This window comes from Sinohyriopsis cumingii, unplaced genomic scaffold, assembly GCF_028554795.1.
Source record: "Sinohyriopsis cumingii isolate HCF-2022 unplaced genomic scaffold, ASM2855479v2 utg001164l, whole genome shotgun sequence".
Lineage (NCBI taxonomy): Eukaryota > Metazoa > Mollusca > Bivalvia > Unionida > Unionidae > Sinohyriopsis > Sinohyriopsis cumingii.
The window spans coordinates 223,206-248,690 of record NW_028315966.1 but is presented as its reverse complement, the minus strand read 5'-3'; the positions used below and the strand labels follow the sequence as shown (position 1 = coordinate 248,690).

Below are 25,485 nucleotides of genomic sequence, written 5' to 3'. Positions count from 1 at the left end.
CCTCTGGCGCCCAGGGCAACCGCCCCGTATTAGCTCCCATCCATTGGTATTATATAAAATAACAATAATAATAATAGTAATAACAATAATAATAATATTGAGGACATTTGCTTCAAACGAGTGAATAATGGATATATTTCATCGAGTGATATATATATATATATATATATATATATATATATATATATATATATATATATATATATATATATATATATATATATATACACACCAAACAGAACGGAAGTGCTCTCCCTGTATGATAATTTTACGAGAGAGAGAGAGAGAGAGAGAGAGAGAGAAAGAGCTAGAGAGAGAGCTATATACCAAGCAAAGTTGAAAGTGTTATCCCTGGTTTCTACATGAGAATGCTTAATAATATTAACAGAACTTTTAAATAACAATAAATAATATTATGATACAGGCTAGTGAATTTTTAATTATTCAAATAATACAAATCGCTTTAAGTAAAATCTCATTAGTACACGTCACCATTATACCTCTTAAGGCAGGCGTTCATTCATTTAATCGGAGAATGTCTGCCCAGGCAAATATCTAACTAATATACTAACAACATCTAAGGGAACATTCAAAGCAGCAGAGAGGGTGAACAGACGAAATTACCCGAGCAAAACCCTTGTGTTTAGACCAAAAAAAAAACAATCCGTACTCGTTCATATAGGTCATACCACGTCTACGATTATTGTTTGTCCCAAACAAGATTGTAGACGAACCCTCTCTGCTGTTATTCATGTTGCAAAAGAAATTTTTACCACCATATCAAGTTTGATGAATATTTCTCAACGCGTTCTCCTCATCTGTTTCATCTTTATTTGTTCTATGTTTCAAGTAATATTCAAGTTCTGATGGTGGTTTTGGATTTATGTTCTTTCTTTTTCTGTAATAGTTCATCAAACTTCTGTATCGATCTCCACCGCAATTTTTGCAAATCTGATATAATCCTCTAACGCCATTGTTACATCCAACACAACTTCGTGGACCAGCATGAGGATTTTTCTTTAAAATATAATTATGTTTTTTACAATATTCTCCACGGCACCTTTTGTTGCATTTATTTGTTGTTCCTTGAATTAACCACGCACAGTTGTTCATTATATGAATGATATCTGTTTAATTAAATTTACACCCTCTCTGCTGATATCAATTAAAAAATTGTTATATTTAAAATAATGGTACATCCAGAATCTCATACTGCAAGAATAGCACGAGAACGATTAGAAGCAATTAAAAAATTTCTTCCTGTCAGAGACTCATTTAGAAAAAATCTACAAGCGCAGCAAGAAGCACAAGCTGAGTACGAAGAAGAAACTAAAACACTGTTTAAACCCGTCACTGCAGCTACTGAAAAGGTTACAGCTGTCATCAAAGAAGATCTTCTTCCGGTATCAAAACAAACAGCAGAACAAACTGAAAAAATAGCAAGAAGAACTAAACAGACAAAGAAGATTTTACGAGATCTTCCACCTGGCATAGCCAGGGAAATAGCTGCGGCTCAACCTCCACCTGTTGGTGAGAAAATACTTGAAGTATTGGAAAACTTCGTACTGAAGTCGCCGACGTGCAAAAAGAACATGCACCTGAACCCGAACTAGTAGAAAAAAACTTAGAATTGATTGCAAAATTTAGGGAGGGGGTTGTTGAAGAAATTAGAAATACTGAAAGAGAAAAATTACCCGAAAAATATACAATGTAATTACTAACAAATCTGGTTTTTTAAACCCTCCTCATGAAAAGGAAAAATATGATAATATTGTTAAATGGATATATCGCATACATGCAAACAAAAGACGGGTTGAAAGTGATGATTCGGAATACAGAGCTCTTTATAAAGAAGTGAGAAGACTTTATAGAGAGGAACTGGAACAATTTTCCCAGTATCAACTTCCTTCACCTCTGCAACAAACAGAACAACAACAATCTTCTTCGCCGCAGCAAAGGTTGAAGCCGGAACTTAAAAGGTCTAAAGAGCTACCTGGAAAATCAGCAGAGGAAAGATCACCCTTAAGACTATTTAAGAAAACAGCAGAAGAAGGAGCAACGGGAAGTGGTCTGGGAAATAATTTTGTTTGTCCTGATAATATCATTAATGATGTGTCACGGTTAGAAGTTCTCATAGGAGGTAAACGTGCCGGAAATAATTCTCCAGAAATAATTAATGAAGCAGCTGATATTTGTCGGCGATTATTTCAAGGTGGTATCATGGATATCGGAGTTTACCGAGAACTTATCGATGAACATGTTGATGACTAATTGTTAGATAAATGGTAAATTAAAAAAAGATGATCATACATAATAATCATCATAAACCTGTACAGGTCAGAGCGGTGAACTCACGATTACCAATCTACAGAGCTACTTACGGAGATGGACTTCGTGATGTTGTGCGGGGATTATTCACAAGGATAGCTCCAAAAGCAGCACCTATTGCAAAACAAATATCGATGAAAGCTATCGATATTGTTCGTGAAAAAGCTCCTGGAGCAATTGTCAATGTTGCTGGTAAGGCGTTTTCGGCAATCAAAGAAAGATTAGCACGATTATTGCGACGAAAACAACAACCACCAGTGAACTGGCAAGTACTGAAATTATGTCCGCAGACGTAAATAAAATAATAAATCAGGCTGCAAATCAAAAACTAGCGGAATTATCTAAAGAGGCAGAAAGAAATATAACATCAAATTTGATAGATCAAAGACTCAGTGAATCAGGAAATAATATTTCAAGCATGATATCAGGAAGTGGAGTGTCCAAACACGGTTTTCGTGTTAGACGAAAATAATTATAATAAAATGTTTAGACGTGAATCCGATGAAGCATTTGATATGGAGGCACCTGTCCTTAAAGATGAATCGGTACGTGATTATCAGTTTTATTCTTATGAGGCACGAATACCAGATCAACGTGGAAGAACTGAACTACAAGTTCATGATACAAGTAGATACTTTTTACCCGCTGAGGCTTTTCTTGAGGTAGAAAGTACAATTATAAAAACGGATGACACTAATTACGGAGGTGCAGTAAAAGTTGGTTTTGTCAACAATGGGATTATGGCGTTGTTTGATAGCGCCACTTATATGATCGACGGAACAAATATTGAATCGATTCAGAAAGATGTAGACGTTGCTACAACAATAATAGGATTAGCAAGATATTCTGATGATTATACAAGATCAGCAGGTCCTACAATGATGTTTGTGAAAGATAACTCCAATAACCCTGAAAGCGATCCGTATAATATAAGACGACCAAGAAATTTTGCCAATAACGCTGATGCTGATGTGGCCCCAGTGGTTCATGGTTCTAGCGAAAATTTCAACTTGGGATTTGCAGCACGTAGAAGTATGTTACTAGGAGACAATAAAAGATTTTCATGTGCAATTCCACTATCGCATATTTTTGGATTTTGTAGAAATTTTAGAAAGGTTATTTTTGGAGCTAGACACACGGTTGTTCTTGTGCGAAAAGGTGATGATAACGATGCTCTGTGGAGACCTGTTGGTGATGCTGGTAAAGTAATATTGTCTAAACTTTCACTGTGGATGCCGGTAATGACTCCAACGATCGCAGTAGAACAAACATTAATTTCTTTCATGGACACTGGTGGTAAATCCTTGTTGTTATGGTTAACAACAAGCACAGATAGTATGCAAACTAACGTTAACGGTCAGTTTACATGGCATATAGCATCACAACAGGGTGTTTCTGCACCGCGACATATTTTTGTTGCGTTTCAGGAAACTAATCGATTAGGCTCACAAGTTCACTCTCATATGATATTTGATAAACTATGTATCACAAATATTTCTTTACGGATAAACGGACAACAAGAACCAACAGAAAATATACAACAAAATTATGAAAAGAATCGTATAGGACGTGCATATCATCGTTTAATCTCATTCATGGGACGTGATCAAAATGTTGATACTGGATTGCAAATATCACAATATGATTTCAGAACTTTGTATCCGATTTATTATTTTTCACTGGAACATCTTGATCTATCAAAACAATCTGTCGTTGATGTACATCTTAAAGCAACATTGAATACAGGTGGTGCTAATTATAGAGCAATCGCGGTCATACTCAGCGATAAAGCCATGTTACTTGAAGGTGGTAGTGGTCGAATGAGAGTCGTTGATGCACCAGTGGAAAATCTCTAATTATTCAGAAAAATATTATTTATATAAAAATGTCGTATAGTCATGTTAATGTTACTCTGACTCCCGGTCAGGTCAAAAAGCTTCGATCAAAAACCACCAGCAAATGTGGAACTAAAATATCACTAAAACGAGATCAGATGGGTGGTGGTCCAAACAAATTATCGTTGACAAATAATCAGATTAAACATTTCAATAAAGCCCTAGAATCAAAAACTGGAGTTCAATTACGTCTTTCTCCGAGCGCCATCAAAGACATGGTTAAAACGGGTGGTATATTTCCACTTCTTGCGGCTATTTCAGCGTTAATAGCTGCTGCCGCTCCAGCCGTAGCAAAAGCAGCCTCCTTAGGTGCTGTTGGAACAGCTGCTGGAATGGCTCTAAAGAAAGCAACTGGTGGACGATATAGCAAAAAAAGGGACGCGGTCTAAGATTACCGGGATCTCGCTGGGGAAGCGGTCTGAGGCTCCCACGTTAGATGTTCCAGCATCAAATTTTGATTTACTTGATGCTGCTAAACGATTAAAAATAAAAGCCTTTAGAGGTGTTTTTATGCGAGATCAATTACCAAAACAACCAAACAAACTCGAAACAGGCATTATTAATCTAGACTCGACTTCAGGACCCGGTACACATTGGGTATCATACGCGGTTGATCCACGTGGAATCGTTTATTTTGATTCATACAGGTTAGCTCCACCTGCTGAATTTATCAAGTATGTCGCACCATTCCACGCAAGAACCAGAGGTTCCAAAGTTTGGTATTCAACGCTACCCACACAGACAATGACAGATCCGCCAATATGCGGCCGTGAAGTAATTAATGTACTCGACGCTATATCAAAATCATCCAAACCGCCACATAAAGTTGTGCATGATTATACAAGCAACCGATTCGTTGCGCGTAAAGCGTTTTAAATAGATCTTGGATCTTAAAATATAATTGTTGATATTTACGGAAGAAGATCTTCCCGCGTTAAGAGAAAATCCGGCGATGTTGATCTGTCGAAGTATGCGACTAAAGATGAACTCGCTGATATCATGAGCCTGGCTGGAGTTGATCCAGATGAGGTCGTTATTTTTCAAGATCGATATGGTAAACTAAAAACGAGCAATATCAGATGGTATGATATAGTTCGACGAGTACTTGGTGCAGCTACAGATAATATTCCTGTGTTTACTGACGGTGGTAGAATCAGAGATTCAAGTGTATCATTTACAACAATTAGAGATGAAATTGCAAGAAGCGTTGCTAATCGCGTGAAAAATACCGGTGACACAATGACGGGTGAACTAAGCATGAAGGCAAATAAAATAGTAGTTTTAAGAGATCCAACATCCGACGAAGATGCAGCAACAAAAAAATACGTCGACAACGTAGATAGTAAATTATCCACGCTGCGGGTCGAGTATGACGTTCACGTGGGCGCTTTTGGAAGATTTCGCAGAAACCATCAAAGAACCACAGATTCCGCACTCCGTTGACATGAAACTTTCTGATATCAAGACGAACATCGACACGATCAAACAAACACAGCAAAACGTCGTAGCGGGGATTCCTGATATCGTTAATAAAACCAATTTGATTAAAATTCCAGCCGGAATAACTCCTGGGCATATCACAAACATCGTATGCACTGTATCATCGGGATTCGCAACATGGTCGCAGCAAAATAAAACCATCAAATATACCGCAACAGTCACTGGCGTGTACAGGTTGTCTGTGTTCAGTGGTGCAAAATTTGAAATATTTACAACGTATCTATGGCGTCATTCAACGGATAGGTTTTCCGGAGTTGTATCTGTTATATTAAATAGCGGAACCGAAGAAATATTTATTCTGGAAGCAGATGATAAGACATTAGACTCAACATCTTACTGGTGGTGTTTGGAATTTGTAGCTGAAACACCTCAATTGTTTACTGCATAAACATATATGGACGGTGCACAATACAGATACAATCAAGCGCGTGAATGGCAGGCGGCGCTAAAAGATCGAGTCGAACAATATACAGTAAAAGTACAAAAATATCGACGACGATTAGTTATCGTTGATGTGATTGTTTATTCAGTATCCGCTGTTGTTGCTGGAACCGGTGTGATATTATCAGCGGTGACAATGATGGTACCAGCAGCTGTAACTATTTGTATTTCAGCAGCAACAACGATTACAGGTGTGCTCAATATCATCACAAAACAATATGCACCTGCATGAATGAAAAATTATCCGATTACATGATAAGATTGCATACAGCGACGGTCGCATACTCGAAGTTATCGTCGTTGTTATCAGCGAATCTCAGTGATGGAATTATATCTGATGTCGAGTTTTCAATGATGACTAAAATATGCGACGAAGGTATCGGTATTAAAGACATAAATACTAATAATGACAGAATTACTCCAGCAGATCGTGACTAACACAACTCCTCCAAAGATAACGATGATCTCGGTAAGTTCAACTAATCCTGAATTTAGTATTAACTTTCCTACTTCAATTCCAGTAAAAGAAATAGCATTAGCTCAATTACGGGTATAGTACAGCTGGCCAAATACCAGATCAAAATCATTTAATGGTACACCAGCAAATAATTTGCTTGTATTTGCTAACAAGAACAAACCAGATGGTACTCCTGACTGGATAGATGTTGGAATACCCACTGGTAGTTATGAGATCGAACAAATCAATGAGGAATTTCAACGTAGAATAAAATCAATAACCGGAAAAGAAGCAAAAATATCAATTAACGTTTACGAACCGACGCTGTCCTCGACGGTTGAGATACATTCTCCTGATTATGCCGTTGATATTTATCAATCCACGATAAGATCCGTACTAGGTTGGCCAGATGTTCCCCCGGTGCATGAAGGACCACCAGAACCAACTCGGGATGATTTTACATCATCGAAAAGTTTCATCATAATATTAAATGAATTATACAAGTTCTGGTGGTATTGTGGTTTTGGTTGGTGATATTGGGTAGGGTGGGTATGGTGTTTTTAGGGGTGGGGTGTTTAGGGTGATTGGGATGAGTGCGTTGATGGTGGTAATTCATTTTACAATATAAATATCAATAATGTCATTCATATCATAAATTCAGATCACGAAGAACAACTAGACAATTTACGTGATAGTTTTCGGGAATATTTGTCTGATTTGACATCTACGCTTGAAGAAATTATTAAACGAGTAGAAATTTTAAATCATATAGCTGATACCATTGAATATTTTCATAATAGGATCATAAACATGGTTTTTGAATCATCGAGCGATCATAGAAGATTTTTCGCAACCAAGTACAAAATATCCGAAGCTGACATTGTAACGTTTAAGTTCCCTGATTATAATCCGGATGAATTGAGAAAATCTGTCAATGATGTTATTGATGAATATTTTCCTAAAATACTCGATGCGTGGAGAAAACTAGCACCACTAGCAACTGTTCTCAGACATAATAATGATCCACACGGCGGCGGCAGGCACGTTTCTCCGGGAATCTTTAATATAACCAGCACAATCGTGGTCAATCTGGTTTGTGACGTAGTCGATGGCAGCTATCAAATAGACCTCGGAAAATCAAATCAGGCTCAACAAGGATACATCCTATATACATTTACACCACAAGTTCCCCCTGGAAGTTTAATCGTGCAAGAACCAACTAATCCTGTGTATCTGCGGTGTCACAATAATATGTTAACACGAATAAATTTTAAGCTCACAGACCACCTTAATCGCTTAAATGACATGCGTGGAGAAGAGCTTGTGATAAATCTGTATGTGAAATCTCAATTAATCCAGTAAAGGTTATATAATGTACCAGCACGTGATTGTTTTTTATACACTTGAAAAACGCAATCAGAACAGTGTTTTCAAAACACAGAGCAATTTAGCGTTAATTTAGTTATTGATGAATACGGAAGCGAGAACAGTTAGATGAACTCCGCCGAGATCATCTGTAGAGAGATCAGATTCTAAATTATACACACTCCTGTATTAAACTCGACCAACTTAAAAAAATAATATTTCAGAATAAATAAATATAATCACTGATGGGATAAATTAATCAATTTTGTACAATCTGATGGGGTGGTTGGTACTGAAAATTACACAAATCAATCAGTGTGCTAATTCTGATGGGGTAATTGGTACTGAAAATTATACAAATCAATCAGTGTGCTAATTCTGATGGGGTAATTGGTACTGAAAACTATACAAATCAATCAGTTTGCTAATTCTGATGGGGTAATTGGTACTGAAAATTATACAAATTAATCAGTTTTCCAAAAAATACTAAAAAAAAATTGTATTATTATTCTGAAATATTTTTATTATTATTCTGAAATATTTTATTTTTTATGAATCAATCTGATGGGGTGGTTGCTACTCAGAAGTATACAAATTAATTAGTGTGCTAATTCTGATGGGGTGATTGCCACTTAAAAGTATACAAATCAATCAGTTTGCTAATTCTGATGGGGTGGTTGGTACTTAAAAGTATAGAAATCAATCAGTTTTCCCAAAAATATTTTATTATTATTCTGAAATATTTTATTTTTTTTATGTAAATTAATTCTGATGTGATATACAGTGAGGGAAATTATACTACTACTCAGTCGTTACCCGCTGACATAATTTTTCTTAAGTATCTTATGCGGGTACTGATTGTTTTTTTGTTTCATATTCGCTGGATAATTCCGACCTGATCTTTTCTATTGCAACAGAAAGAGGAATAAATTCATTTACTTGATCATCGTTCACCATAGCCAGTGACTGAAACATAGCTGCCTGAATCCGCGTTATGAACTTATATTGAGATGATAGAACATACTTATTTTCATTTTTAAGTTCTTTTAACGTTTCAAAATCAATATTATTTTTTCAGGATTTAGTTCATCAGATATATTAATTCCGTTTTCTTCTAGTTTTTTTAATAGCAGAAGTAATGTCTTGATATTTTCATGGTTCATTATATAATATGTAAATCTTTAAAATAAAAAAAAATTATCCCTGAACCCCTATCGAGTCTTTAGCGAGTTCAAGGTACAGGTACACGAAACACTACCCCGCTATGAGAGCCCCTAACCCGTCAAACAACGGTCTAGAGGCCCAAGAGGGTGTGTTTGGTGAAGATATACAATGAAATGGATATGTACAATGAAATGGGTATGTACAATGAAATGGATATATACAATGAAATGGGTATATATAATGAATGAATGACGGCACAAACATATATTATGAAACGAGTTTTTTTAGCAAGTTCATTAAGTATCAATGAAATGGGTATGTACAATGAAATGGGTATATACAATGAAATGGGTATGTACAATGAATGAAGGACATTACAAACATATATTATGAAACGAGTTTTTTAGCAAGTTCATTATGAAATATATACAATGAATAATTGAATAAAGGACGGCAAAAACATATACGCTCAGCAAAACCCACCCACAATAATCAAGCCCGTGGGTGATACGAAAATATGTATCAACCACCGGTTGATATGTGGATGAGTTTTGCTGAGCGGGGGGATCTGGCGGAGCCCCCAATTATTATAAAAATCGCAATTATGCTCAAACCACCGACATGTTGTCAGCCATGGGGATTCGATCCTGGACCGCGAGCGTCACAGTCCAATACGATACGGATTGAGCTATCAAATCTTGTTACAAACATATGTTTCGAAAGTTAATATATAGCTAATAATCATTGGAAAGGAACTAATTTCGAATATATTTACTCAAAATACAATTCTGAATTCAATAAATACGTTTATATGATATATTTTCACCAAACAAAGCTAAATTAAGGAATTTCCTATTTACTATACCACGCCATGTATGATAGAACATCCGGTCTAGATCATCTAATTGCCAGATTTTTCCATCCTCTCTATTGCTCGATAAATAAATAATCACACATACATACACAATCTCGCATTATATTTCTGCACTGAACAAAGAAAATGCAACTGATTTTTAATTCCAAACACTATCGTGGACCTATGAGTCACTACATTGCCACACGATACAGACTAGACGCTGGATTCTGCACTCAGTAGGCTGGAATATACATGTCGGTTTTCTGTAGGTTAGGATGAAATATACATGTATTCTATGTGTTGCATTCCTTGAACAAACAATAGGTAGCAGTGATGTCCTAAAGTACACATGGTTATAAGGTGGGGGGGGGGGTCGAATGCGCTGTTCTAATAGGGCAGAAAAATACACGAACTGTATATTTTTGTAAGTTAGAAATCATAAATCCTTTCTGCATCCACCAGGCATCACAGACCTTGGATGTTGTATATGATTATGACCATAAATTACCTCCCTTTCATGAGTCAAAAAATAAGTAGTATAATAATGACAATTTCTGACCCCCCCAAAAAAAATCAATATAATTCGAGGTGGTGATGATAGTTAACAGTACTGAAAGGTGATTTTCTGCTTATATTTTTTTGAGAAAGCGGTTTTATTTATATTTTCTGCTACTTTTTGCACTGAACGTTGATTAATATTAAAGTATTTCTCAGCAGAACATATCGAACGAAATATAATTACTTGGCCAGTTTCTGTGTTTGTGGAATTTACCGCCCTCTTTCCGATTGTTTTACATCTTCCAGTATTACCACATGCAGAGTTCACTCTTTGTGTGACAACACGAAGGTTGGATAAGGAGTTGTTCTGAGGATCCCCGTCAACATGATCAATAACAAGATCACCTTTGATCACTCCGAAGAAACACTCATACGTGAATCGATGACACAGATATCTTTTCTTCCCAACTGTAAATCTAAGATAGCCATTATTAGAAACAACGCCAACCGGTCTCTTCAACCTGCAGTGTCTGATGACACCATTACGATCTGATTCATAGTTTGTTATTGTGGGATGTGGGACAAATATATTTTGCTCCATATATGCAATAATATTATTTGTTTAAATCATTGTTTGTCTGAAATCTTGATATATAATCCTCCACGGATTTTATAGCGTTTTCACTATTATTAATATTTTTGTCATAATATCTTTTAAGTTCTCTGAACCGTTTTTCACCGCACTTTCCACATAATCCTGTTTTTCCTCGCACTCCAATACCACATCGCAGACACGGTATTGGTCCTAGACTTCCTCGTCGTATACTTTGTAAGTGCATCCAACAAAATTCCCTTCTGCAGGATTTGTTGCATCGATTTACTGAGCCGATCATCAACCATTTGCATTGAGACATTGTATATATATAATTTTCTTTATTTAAATACTTGTTTTAATTATATGAATGAGTTTGAGAGATTGTCCCAAACTAGGCCTGTTAAATATAAATTCAACCTCGACAGACTGTCTTCTGATTTACCAGTACGAGATTTGGTTGATTCGAAAAATAAAAGTTTGATCTCGAAAATTCACGACGCCAAGAAAGAATTTTACACGGATGGTGCATCTCATACATGGTCAACGTTCAAGATTATACGCAATACTGTCAAGGACGCCACAATGAATGACAAGCGAGCGGCAACTATCATTAACTACATCGCTGAGTATGAGGGCAATCAAAAATATTTCTTCAGAGTAAAATTTATTGTATTAACAGAAACAGGTAGTTGGATTATCCGTGACAAATATGATCCTGTCCTTGGCAATAATAAAATTGCCATATTAAGTAAAAATTCCAGACCAGGTCTATTGACGGGTATTGACAAACCGTATTATGAGCGAGCGTATCCTGTAACAGCGGTTATTTATGGAATCTATGAGATAAATAAAAAACCCAACGTTGATAAACTGACTCCCATGAAATTTTCAAGGTTAAATTGTGTAGCCGAACGAGTAATAGAACACTTTATAAACGCGATGCGTGGAAATGGATTAACTGATTTAAGACGTAAAAAAATAAACTCGTGGACTGATTCAGATAAGGATACCGGTGCTACAATAAAAGATGTTGCTGAGTTAGGAAAAATATTAAAATTTCCTATAACCGTAGCGACAATAACGGGAGAAGTACTGTACGAATCGAAATATAAATCGAAAGGAGCTTCAATAAATATTATTGATCATAACGCGCACGCATGGACCAGCGCAGTAACAATATTTCCACGTGATCGAACTATTAGATTTTACCCACCCCCCACCCCCAAGATATGGGGGCAGATATGTTTGATTTTATCAACGAAATAAGTAAAAACGATCCTGAATCGGTATGGTTATTTAAAAGTAATGAGGAAGGTGAATTTGATCAGTTTGCTAGACCAAACGGTGAAATATATCGAACAGAATCTCTCCACGACGAGATGAAAAATCTCGCGGATAAGTTTTTAGAGTGCTTGCACTCCACGGAAAATACTGACAAATTACTAACTAAATGCTTTACCGTTCCATCTGTTGCGGCTCATTTCGCTAGAGAAAGAAATTCATGGAAACCAACACGATTTGATTTACTTGAAGATGTACGCGCAAGTTGCGTCGAATACGGACACGGTGGATTGTGGAATACCAAATATAATTACAACGATGTTATTTCGGTTGATATGGTTGCATGTTATGCGGGAAGTTTTCTAGGATACGGAGATTGTTCTGTGTACTTTAAAAGATTTGGTCACCCTACAAACGAGATGACGCGAGTGGCAATTAATGGACCATTACCTGATTTTGATCTGACTGGATTCGCTTGTGTTGAATCATTCGAGCTTAAGGAAAATCTTCACAAGATTTGTTATGTTTGGTTTGGCAGACATTTTTGTGAAAAACGTTGGGCTCCTATAGTTTTATTACGATATATGCTAGATTGTGCGGTACTGACATCGTTGGTGGTTAGTGAGGCAATTATATCACATCACGCGCAGACCGAAGTTTGGTTGCCCATGCCAGATTCTATCAGTGCTGATGAAGTTATTAGCGAGTTTAAGGAAAAATGTCCTGATGTTTCCGAAGATGATATTATCAAAGAAGCTCCTAAAATTCTCAAGATTAAACTCAAAAACGCAAAAGATCTAGGCAGAAAAATTATAGGTAAATTTACTCAGGGTGGTGCATATGATCATAAAAGACATCACACACGATTAATTTTAGATGATGCCGAGTACGATTTTATAATCGCTGATACAACAGCGAGAAATATATTTGTAAATCGAGAAAGTGTTTATTTATCCGACGGAACAAAATTGGGTACGATCGTTAGTTACATAAATGACATCTCCCCACAGTATACTCATCTAAGATCTAACATGTTGGCTTATGTTTCTATAAATTTATTATCGATGATTAATAGATTTCCTGAGACCGCAGTCAGAGTCGCAACAGATTCGTTTTATATTTCGAGTAAATATTTAGAGTCTGTTATGAAATTTACAAGTAATGATGAACGATGGAGTTCGTGGAGAATAAAAAAGGAAATATTACACAATTATACAGAATCAGCAGATGTTCCAATGAGACATTTTTATCGTAAGTGCAATAAAATATCAGAAATGTCGAAAGCGCCGTCGTTGAGTGATCCAATAACTAGATATAAGACAGTATATCACAATGGACCTGGTGGATGCGGCAAAACGACTCGACCGATTAATGTTTTTAGAAATTCAGATATAATCGTGCTGACACCCACACATAGACTTGCACAGGAGATGAAACAACGGCAAGTACAATCGTGCACGTATCATAGTTTCTTTCGGTGGCGCGGAGATACATGGACTCCTGAACGAATGGGAGAAAAATATATACATAAAATAATTATTTGGGACGAGATATGCACGGTGTCATTGGATACATTAAAAATGTTTCTTGATTGGTTGTTGACGAAAAATTCCGCTGTGGTGGTGTGTGGACCATCTCCACATGATTGGTTAAAAAATTTCGTTGATTATTACGAAGAAATAGATGATGATCATAGAGCTCTCGATGCAAATTTAAAGGAGTTTAAAAAATTAATCAGATTACAATCAAACAAAATTCAGTGTGAAATAATACGCGGAGTAATCTCAGAGGCCTCAATGAGTGATTTTTTAAATTTATGGAGACCCAACGATTTGATAGTAGCAAGCAGAAAAATAATCAGAGACGATTTACAACAGCAGTTATTTCAGCTGCATAAAGAAAAATATTCAGAATTACCCGTACCGTTGTGTTATAGACCATCAGATACACGAAAACAGAATATTAATGTTGATATTCAGACAGACTGAGAATCAAAATCTCGTATTAAATGATATTGTCGCTGTTGATATCAGTGTGGTCGAAGATGCATTACGCGCTGACAAATCTCCATGGGTGTTGGGATACGCTATGACGATCCACTCGTCTCAGGGATTAACTATTTCTGTCACACGAGTCTGGATTGTAGACGATCACATCGAGTGGTCAAATTTAGTTTATTTAGCGGTATCGAGGGTCAGAAAAATATCTCAATTACGTAGAATTATAATTCCTGAAATCGTTAATAAATTTAACGTCATTGATGATGATATAATAAGAAAAAAAATAATCGGATACAAACAATCTGATAAAAAAAATAAACGCGACTTTGATCTTGATGTTGAATTTATTATTGAGTTAAAACAGCAGCAGAATAATCATTGCACAAGTTGCAATTGTATAATGCTTTCGAGGTATTCGAGTAATGATTCAAGACAATTTACCGTAGACAGAAAAGATAATAGTCGCGGTCATACACGAGAAAATATCATGTTGACCTTTCTTGAGTGTAATCGACGTAGAGGTGTCAGCGCCTTGGGTGCTGACACTAGTGCTAGTTAAGTGATCGCGGTGGTAGTTGTGTATCCGTGGGAATTATTTGTAGTTGTTCACGTACAAATCCACGTTGAGGAGCAGCCTAATCTAATCTGTAGATTGCAGATCTACCTGGCGATCTTGTCACGGTGGATATTTTGTGTGTGGTAACACTCCAAATAGGATCAGTTGCTCTCGCGCTACCACCTTCAAGTTCACCCGGTTCATATAAATATCTAACTGTAACATCACCCAATATCTTTTGTTTTTCAGCACCTTTTCGTTGTGTTGGTATATTTTTTTTTTTGTGACTGCGCTAATGGGTTTCATGTTGGTTGTTCGTGTGATCTCGCTATTTAATGCAGCTATCACGCTTGGTAATCTTGCAACCCATTCGCGAGATCTTTTATCTTGAATAAATTCCTTCGCGTATTGATATCCAAATAACCGCTCAGCAAGTGTTCGATTAAATCGCTCAACAATTGCTTGATCACGGTGAATTGCAGTATGACCTCGTCGTATTTTGGTATTATGTCGTTTCATCAACGATAATACTGGACCAAGAAATTTCTTACCAGGATCAACCTGTAGCAGCTGTGGCCATCGTAGACCACCTTGTGGTCCACCACCTCGTTGATAAATTCGTTCAAACGCATCGGCTACTTCAGATGATGTTTTCGTTGATAGCGGCTCTGCCTCTTTATATCTACTTGCAACATCAACTACAGTTAACGCGTACTTGTACGTTTTTCCACGCACAGTATCATGTGGTAAAAACAGAATATCAGCTTGATGAACTTCATTAGGAACACTAACATCGAAATACGCGTACTGAATTCGTGGTGGTAGATAAATTTGCCATATTGCCTGTTTGGATAACCACGCGCTAGCAGTATAATGTTTAACCGCTGCTGCATCAGCGAGTTTACCAATTGCTGCTTTGCCTCTCCAATATCCTCTTGGTGAATAATAAATTAATTCCATTATATATTACCAGACCCAAACGCTAATTTACTTTTCATCGCGGACCTTACTAACCAATTAGCTAATGATTCTCTGATATTTTTATTTTTTATGGAATTTAACGCGTGAATTAATTTCTCATCTGCAATATGTCTGTCTTGTAGATTTTTACTTTTATAAGCTACATCATGAATATGACAAGCTCGATCAATAGCGTTTACTGGTTCCTCGCCTGGTTTTGGTTGATCTTGATTATCGAGCCTGATATCGAGTCGAGTACCAGGACCGCAATAACTATATCCTGGTAGATATTTTTCTCCTGGGTATTTAGCCCATGGAGTACCTGGAAACTTTGACATCAAATTAACAATATCACCACCGCGCTTATTAGGTAAAAACGAAAATTTCTTTCTACCGCACACAGAACATTTTCCACCATACGCTATTTTTTTATTTTTTGTTATAACTGTAGCTAAATCAGTAGTTAGAGTTTTAACTCTACAGCGTAAACAATATAAATTCATGTTATAATATATATGGATATAATTGATTTCTCAGCAACTCGGCAGCGAGAACTTGTTAAGCATCATCCTGCGCTACCTAATTCCATCAGAATGATTATCATAGGACCATCTGGATCGGGTAAGACGCAGTTATTACTTAATCTGATAATGAGATGGTTGAAATGGGATAAATTATATTTGGTAGCACCATCCGCTGATGATCAACGATGTTACGAAGTATTTAAAGATTTTAACGAAAATGCAAGATTACTGGACGAAGATAATGATGTTATAGAGTTTATAACAGATATTGATGAAGCACCGTCCGTTGATCTTTTAGACGGATTTATTAATAATTTAGTTGTGTATGATGATGTGATGCTGGATAAACAATCAAATCCAGCCAGGATATTTTCTCGCGGCAGACATAAAAATACAGATCTTATCTATGTTACTCAACGATATACACAAATACCAAAAGTAATCAGGGACAACTGTAATATTTTAGTTGTGTTTAATGGCGTAGACACACACACGCTGCGAAATATTCATCAAACCTGGTGCAGCGGTGACATGGATATAATTAAATTCAGAAATTTCTTTTCACGAGCGCAAGCTACTCCGGATGGATTGATAACAATAAATTTACATGATCCTAGAACAAGATATCGTGTGGGTCTTGATAAAATATTTGGATGATAAAATTAAATTTAATTAAACAGATATCATTCATATAATGAACAACTGTGCGTGGTTAATTCAAGGAACAACAAATAAATGCAACAAAAGGTGCCGTGGAGAATATTGTAAAAAACATAATTATATTTTAAAGAAAAATCCTCATGCTGGTCCACGAAGTTGTGTTGGATGTAACAACGGCGTTAGAGGATTATATCAGATTTGCAAAAATTGCGGTGGAGATCGATACAGAAGTTTGATGAACTATTACAGAAAAAGAAAGAACATAAATCCAAAACCACCATCAGAACTTGAATATTACTTGAAACATAGAACAAATAAAGATGAAACAGATGAGGAGAACGCGTTGAGAAATATTCATCAAACTTGATATGGTGGTAAAAATTTCTTTTGCAACATGAATAGCAGCAGAGAGGGTTCGTCTACAATCTTGTTTGGGACAAACAAAAATCGTAGACGTGGTATGACCTATATGAACGAGCACGGATTTTTTTTGGTCTAAACACAAGGGTTTTGCTCGGGTAATTTGGTCTGTTCACCCTCTCTGCTGCTTCCAAGTAGCATATGCCGAAGAAAACTTAGGTACACTAAACTCTTGTACGCAGAACAGCATCACACACTAAGAATGACATCAATATTACAAAACAGACCTTGTTTGCAAAGGTCACAAAAAGTATTTTCGTCTATAATATTTAAGTAAGGAGCCATCAAGAAATAGGATATCGATTAACTATATTGATTAAGTTATTAACAGCACCAAACATGAGCGCTTAACACGAATACCTAACAAATATTAGGTACACAAAACTGTGTACACAAGGGACAGACAAGGAGAATACAGAACATAAACATAATCGCAACAAGTACAAAACGGGTAATCTTCATCAAAATGCATTAACAAGCGTACCCCATTTTAAAGCACACTATCATACACACATCATTACATAAATAAATGCATTTATTTCACTATTGTCGGATAAAATAATATACAACTGTAAATAATATATGTTCTATTTATTGTTCGTTCCTTGACAATGACACAGGGGTTAAAAATGCAATAACAAATACGCACGCGCTCACCAAAGCCGGCATAACTGATGCATGATACACCGCAAGGGTAAGGTTCACAAAAATGAATTTTAGTTTCTTCCACTCAAGTAGACAGATGTAATGATAGTGGGTTTTGCCCTTCACTAGTAAGGGTATGGTTCGCCATCGGATCAATTGAGAGCAGGCTTAGAGACATGCAAGGATGAAGAGCTAAGAAACTAGCTCATCTATGGGGACTTGATGCCATAAAGGGTGTGTGTGTGTGTGTGTGTGTGTGTGTGTGTTGGGGTATGGGAATACATGCCCCAAATTTACAAAAATGTGCCAAAGCGTTTAAATTAAGATAGCAAAATGGCAGATTAAACTTAACAAAGTAAGTAATGAAATTTTATTCAAAGAACAACCATTTTTAGGTGGATGGAGTTGGGTAAGAAACCCAGTACACACAAAGCTTATGATGGGGAAGGAAAAGCAGGTATAAAACCTTTATATTTTTGGAAAAAGGGAATTTGGGTCGTTTCCAAAGTTGCAACGAATAAAACTTTGTTGGGATGAGACTGTGAGTTGCCCATACAGGTGATTTTGTGCGATAGTAAAGGAAGTTGCTTCGTGCTCTAACGGGTCTTCTATTGCCGCTTCTTGAAAGATCCAACAGTGTTCTCTAACTCTAATTGCTTTTTTTCAGACTATCCGACACAGCCAATAATATCGGCTCAAAACTTTAGTTACAATTCCGATCAAGGTCTGCTTGAACTGATTTGCACTTCAGAATCGAGAACGCAGCCTGTGTTTTCTAGAAGCCCTCTTTCCTACCATTGGAAAGTCAATCAACTCAATCCAAACGACCCGTACACTTGCTTTAGAAAGAGCGGACCGGTACTTACTTTGTGTCGTGAGTCTTGTCACTTGGAGGTGAATGCCAGTATCTCTGTAACTTGCACGGTTGAAGAAGATGGGTTAATGTCAAACGAAAGCGAACCATTCATTATAAGGCGTGTCACTCCATTAGTCCCGGTGGAACAACTTGTTAACACGACACAAGTTTCGGTGTCAGCAGAATATAAGGGTAACATATATTAAATTTCATGTTGCAAGTAATAGAGATTAGTTGTACACAAATGAATTTGTAAGTATCTATAAAGATAACTTATTTACCAATATGGTTTTGCAAAAGTTTTAATTTACTAATGCATCTACTAATTTTCAGATAGGATACCTCCTACGTGTGAGTAAAGGAGTAAAACAAGAACATAGGAAAAGGTATAAAGCATCAGAAATAAACCCGATTGTTTAATTTAATAAAACGTTTCTTGCTTTTTCCAAATTACATAAATATCTTTAAAATATTTTACAATAATGAAGAGGACAAGCGTGACCATAGTGCTTTTTAATATAGCTCAAACATATATTTATAATTTTTAATTATATATTAGTTTTGAATATAGCACGTGTTAAATGGCTTGAGCTTAGCAAGGATTTATTATTACTCTACCAAATATACGTCGACATTCTTCGTAACTGTTGAGAATCTGGGTAAGTTAAATATACGTGTATTTTAAATTATGTGAGGTAATAATTTTCCAATAAGTTTATTTGGTATTTATCCTGTAAACTGTCAACATCAAAAGCTGATACAGGTTGAAAAACATTTTTTAAAAATATTTTTTCCATGACAAAACTTTGCGGCATTTCTCATCAGAGTGCAATGTGAAGCCTAAAGCTGTTAACCTCCTATTTTCACCCCCGGTTACAATTGCTGCTAGCAAAGTGTAATTAACATAAGTTTTGTTTGAAATTTATTTTATGAACATTTAATTTTGGACTCTAACCAGTGTTTTGCAAATAAAAAATGTATACTTTTCATAACTACCGAAAACTAGGTCATGAATAATAGACGCAATGTTACATTGCTTGTCCTATTTATAAGTAGCATGAACTTTATTTTTTACCTTTAAAATTTTCTAGGATGAAAAATTATGCATGATTTGGTACATAACTGTCATGAACTTCAAATGCGTTGCTGTGCTGGTTTTTTCTTCAGATTATACAGGTGGCCATAGTACTGGGGTATTGATAGGTGCATGTTTGGGATGTCTGGTAGCTGGATTGGTACCATCTATATTCTTAACATTACTCATCATTAGAAGAAGCGTACTTTGCAGGAAAGGTAAATCGCTTCCCTGTCAAAATTAACGAGGTAAAATGTTATTAGTCAGGATATTATTCCAAAGACAGCATTCATTGTATTAACAAATACATTTTACGGCATGTTTTCAAAATACGTTATAGATTTAAGATAAACATTTTTATTCATAATAGCTACGTTATTGTGTAAAATAGTCATAATTGATCCTGGGTCTCATAAAATTAAGCTTAACTTTTATAATACTATGAATGTTCTGCGTAATAGTTTCAAAACCTTTATGATTTCATGTTTCCACGTTCAATTAAACCTTTAAATGTCCATTTTAAATTGGCTTTTAGAAATAGTCGATCAAATATTACTTTGTCAACCTTTATCAAGAAAACAAAATATTTGCAAGCAAGTGCTTCACTCAGGAGATAACTTTGAATTAACAACCTGAGAATTCTTTTTATTTTCAGACGGCGAGGGAGAAAGGTAAGCAAGTTGTTTTGTTGAAATGTTATAAAGAATTGTCAAATTTATTTTATTTCTATCTCTTGAAGTTGCCGGAAGGCAAAAAATCTAATTACGCCTATAAAAATACATCTCATTCACAGCTTGTGTTGCTAAAGTAATGCCCAGTGTTATGTCCAAGAAGGTTTGATTTCATTTTATGCGGTACACGTTTCTCTATTGCATCCGTTATTTCTTGTTATTGAGAGGCATATGAGTTCTACAAAATTACCCATATAGTATGGAATGCACTATTTGAACATTTAATAATTATCTTTACCTTATATGTTTTATAAATTCCCTCACTTTGAAATGTTCCTGAGTGGAAAATCAATTGGAATTTTTTGTTACCTTTGTATGATTAAGGTCCAAATGAGAAAAGGAATAAATCCGTTTGCTATCAAGGATGTGGAAATGTAAAATGTGACTACGACTTACCATTTTCACCATCACTTTCTATCATCTTCACTTAACCTAAGTTTTAATAACAAGATAGGTTGTTGACAATACAATGACTTGCTTCAACTTGTAAAAAGAAGACAGCAGTATATATCTGCCACAGCTGAGTAAATATGAGTGTCATCGGGAAAGTCAAAGGGCATGTATTAATCTTTGTCGTAAGTTATAATAAAGAAAGGATTTCGTTTTAATGTTTTTCTTCGCGAATCAGTACTCAGATTGAACATGTTTCTTGGATGCGTTTCCGAATGTATTTAATGCAACTTAAAATTTTCTAAATGATTCACCTGACGCTCAGCCATTAGTTTATTTGATAAAAAGTATCGACTAGACTATTGCTAGTAAGTTTTCTTACAAAACTGCTAAAATCAATAATAATTATTAGTAAAAGAGAGATAATGCCCCCAAAAAGTTAAAAGTATATGCACTTTATGAATGGTAATGCAAAGCACTTTATGAATGGTAATGCAAAAATACCGAATTATACTTGAACCAGTTAGAAAACAATACATCATTAAGAATTTATATGTGCAGTAAATATGGGTGGATGCTTAGTCAAGAAAATCCAAGGACTGTTACTATGATCAAAATCCATATTACTATTGTCATTTAAATTTCAATGACACTTTTAAGTGAATTTATTCCACACCCCCAAAATTTAATAAAACCAAAAGAAATTATTTCAGCTAAAACCATAATTAGCCAGCCATCTGTATGTTATATTACGTGTAATCTGTGTCAAACCAAACCACAGGAAAATGCATAGTCCTGACTGCTGTAGGCGGAAAAAACTAATTTTATTTCAGGCAAAACATTATAGCATCCCATCTCTCATTATCGAAAAGGTGTACTTGTATTTCTAACGATGATATAATTGTACTAAGAAAGTCCGATATAGCTGTGCTCTGTTCTAATTATTATTGCCCACGTGAACTATTATTGTCCAGATAAAAGCCATTATATTGAAAATGTAAAGGAAAATTGCATTTATTGTTAAAATGCAGTTTATATAAAAGTTATTTTCGTTGTATTCCGACAAAACGAAGATGTACTTTTAAGATAAAATGTTGACACAGTGATGTCACTGCTACATTGCTCTCTATTCACCTGTGACAGATAACAGGAAATGAGCAAAAACCCTTTAATCGGCAATTGTGCACAGGATACAATTATTATGAAATGAAAGTAAAGAGCTTCCATTTGATGAGATAAAAATAACGGAAACAAACAGAAACTGCATATGATATCCATTCGTAAACCTGATACAAATTTACTTCGCTTTGCGGATATTTGTTCTAAAGTGACACGATACATTGCTGGTTTGAATTTCAAACACAAAAATTATGCATGCAAACAAATATATATTTTATACGTTTAGTATCGGGACATTTGTAGCAATGTATATAGATGGAACTGGGCGATATGATCATATATTGTTGCACATTCGTTACATTATACTGCCAAAATGTCATTTACAGTAAAAGGATGATACATAGTTTTTATTGTATTTCTTTGTTTGTTGTTGTTTTTGTTATCTGAACCGTTTTGTTTGGTATATGTTTTCTGACTTAATTTAAGTTTAAGATATGAAATATCCTCGAAGCGCCTTTCTAATACAAGCAGTAGACGATTTCAAAGCCCCCCACCCCCCGCCCAGTCATAGAATTAAATCGTTAACGTTTCTTAAACATAGTTTTTGCGTTGCTATAGGAGCTTCACCTCTTGCAAATGTTCATGATATTTTCGCAGGAATTCTGGTGACCGCGACGAGCCTTTTTATATAAACACCGTGGTTGACAACGGAATGAGAATTACAGAGGGAGAGACCACCAGACAATATGAAGTGTTGGATCAGAATAGAATGCAATATCCCAAAAGTCAGTACACTCTGGTACTGTCAAAAGGGTATGTATAAAGGAAAATTTGTCAATAATATCGGTCTGTTTGCGTTATGATTGTAATGCTTCGTCTCTCGAATCAGAGGTTCTAAATCTCCTGAATAGTTCCGATACGATTGTTGAAGTGCATACAATTCAAATACTTGCTTGCGACAAGATATGGGTACGGATATGCATTAAACGGTATTGGTTTCTTAGAGTTTTGCTCTGAGTTTTATTTATTGGTATTTAACGTCTATTCCAGTATCAATAACAAGATACAAAAATGTTTTATTATCAGTTCAAAATCAGTAAGTCAAAACTATGTTACCCTGTTTACTTACTGGTTAACTCTTACGTGTAGATCATATCTGTCCCTGCTCTAATAGACCTTTTGGTGTGTAATTATGATAAGAGATGCATTTAAATACACCTTCCTTATAAGTAAGCATCTGACCTTTTGTTTCGTGCTCATTGACTGTACTTGTCAGAAATGTGAACATTTTCAATGCAACACATGCATGACACTCACTTCAAAATTATTTTTCAACTGTTACTTGCTACAGTTCATTCTTCTCCAACCCACATTTATATATTTAATTCATTTTGCAATCACATCTGTTTGTTTAATTTATGTCAAAATCTGGGTCATAAAGCTTGGCCGGTAAGCTGTCAACAGCTTACTCATGTTTAGTTTATAAATGTCTTTATCTATTTGATCATTTTACTTTATGTTTAAAAACTGCTTATGATTAAGTATAGATTTAGCGATTCCAATTTTTGTAGCAGTATGCAATCGTACTGAACGCATATTACTTCAGCTTTAATTCTAAGCTCCAACTTTCTTATCATTGAACTTTGCATTAATTTCCATTTGTCCTCACGTCTCACAATAAACAATTGCGATTAAAATAGTATCGTAACTTCAAAAGTCGCGGAAACTTTTTCACAATTTTTTTCTCTTTGTTTCTACAAGAATTTATTTTAATTGCTAAAATAACAGCGACGGTCAAGTTCTGACCGTATGGTTAACTATGCAATGTATGTCATCACAATACCGAAACTAAAATGTTCATTGACATGCAGTGCATTCCTAAAGATATTGCCATTAGGACATCATTCCTATCATTTAAGGTAGAAAAGAAAAGATTTTTGGTTCCATGTGATTTTTTCTATACCGTAATGTTCCATTTGAATTATTTGCATTCTTGCTTGTATCAAATTGAAATCAAATTTATAAAACTATTTCATGTATTCGTTACATTTTAGGTCTGGACAGATGAATGAAGCAGAGATCTACGAACTCGCTTGAGGCAATAAAATGTCGCACCGATGTTTTGCTCTTGCAAAACTATCTTGTGAAGACAATAAAACAAAACGTTTTGACTAATGAGTGTCCTGATATTATGTATGTATATGAAACAGAATAAGGAATACAGTGACACTTTTTGCAGTTAATGTTTATATTCTCGTGAATGTATTATCGCAGTTTCATTCCATAGAACAAACAATATAGAAGTGTCAGAGTACAACTATATATCCTATGTGTGAACAGACACGCTATGAAAGTGCACATTTTCGGTATCAGTTATCAAAGGAACTATCAGGTCAATCTTAAACAACTTGCCATAGTTTTAAAGTGCTTTATTTTTCTAATTTACAACCCACTAATTACATCAATTAAAGCAAGAAACTAGCAAATGATTTTCTGTTTCTACGCATATTTAGAGATCAAAATTCGTTCCGAGAATCAATACCTTTCGGCATTCGAAACTTTCAATGTAATTGATAAATGCACTCATGTGATAATGTATGTATGTATGTATGTATGCAGCTAGGTCGGTAGGTACGTATTCTGGTAGGTATGAATAGGTAGAAGGATACCTTTAAAGGTTGAAGGATGCCTCTAATCTGAAATGGCATCACTTGCAATTATGAATCCACTTAACTCAATAAAATGTTTGACATACAAAAGAATATATTCGTCCGCTTGTATGCATTTCATAGAGTAGCCTTTAATTCTTGTAAATTGATGATAATGCAACATAAATTTATTCAAAATTAGTTAAATATATTGGACCCCGAGTGGCCGAGTGGTCTAAAACGCTCTCCGTATCGGATCACTGCCATCTCACGTCTGTCTGCGTGGGTTCGAGTCTTTATATTCGACCAGTGTGGGTATGTGAGAAAGCTTGCCAGTAGCTTCTCGTGGGTCGGTGGTAGTTTCCGGGGTTTTCCAGGGTTCTTCCTCCACCATTAATACTGGCCACCATACATAGCCTAACGTGTGCTGAAAAATGTCGTTAAACCCAACAACAACAACAACAACAATTTAAATATATGGAAAATAATGGATACATTCGAGAGGATTGTTCTTAACAGCG

At 35.5% G+C, this 25,485-nt stretch overlaps 1 protein-coding gene across 1 annotated transcript in view; it reads left to right on the top strand.

Moving 5' to 3' along the window:
- LOC149772821 (uncharacterized) overlaps positions 1-25,078 on the top strand; it is a 79,066-nt gene extending 53,988 nt beyond the window's left edge. Inside the window, exons 5-9 of the mRNA XM_089947243.1 lie at positions 18,813-19,193; positions 20,169-20,294; positions 20,732-20,747; positions 22,974-23,129; positions 24,371-25,078. Of these exons, the coding sequence (XP_089803369.1) occupies positions 18,813-19,193; positions 20,169-20,294; positions 20,732-20,747; positions 22,974-23,129; positions 24,371-24,413 (722 nt within the window). The 3' untranslated portion in view covers positions 24,414-25,078. The remainder of the gene's footprint in view (positions 1-18,812; positions 19,194-20,168; positions 20,295-20,731; positions 20,748-22,973; positions 23,130-24,370) is intronic.
- Positions 25,079-25,485: the final 407 nt, after the last annotated feature.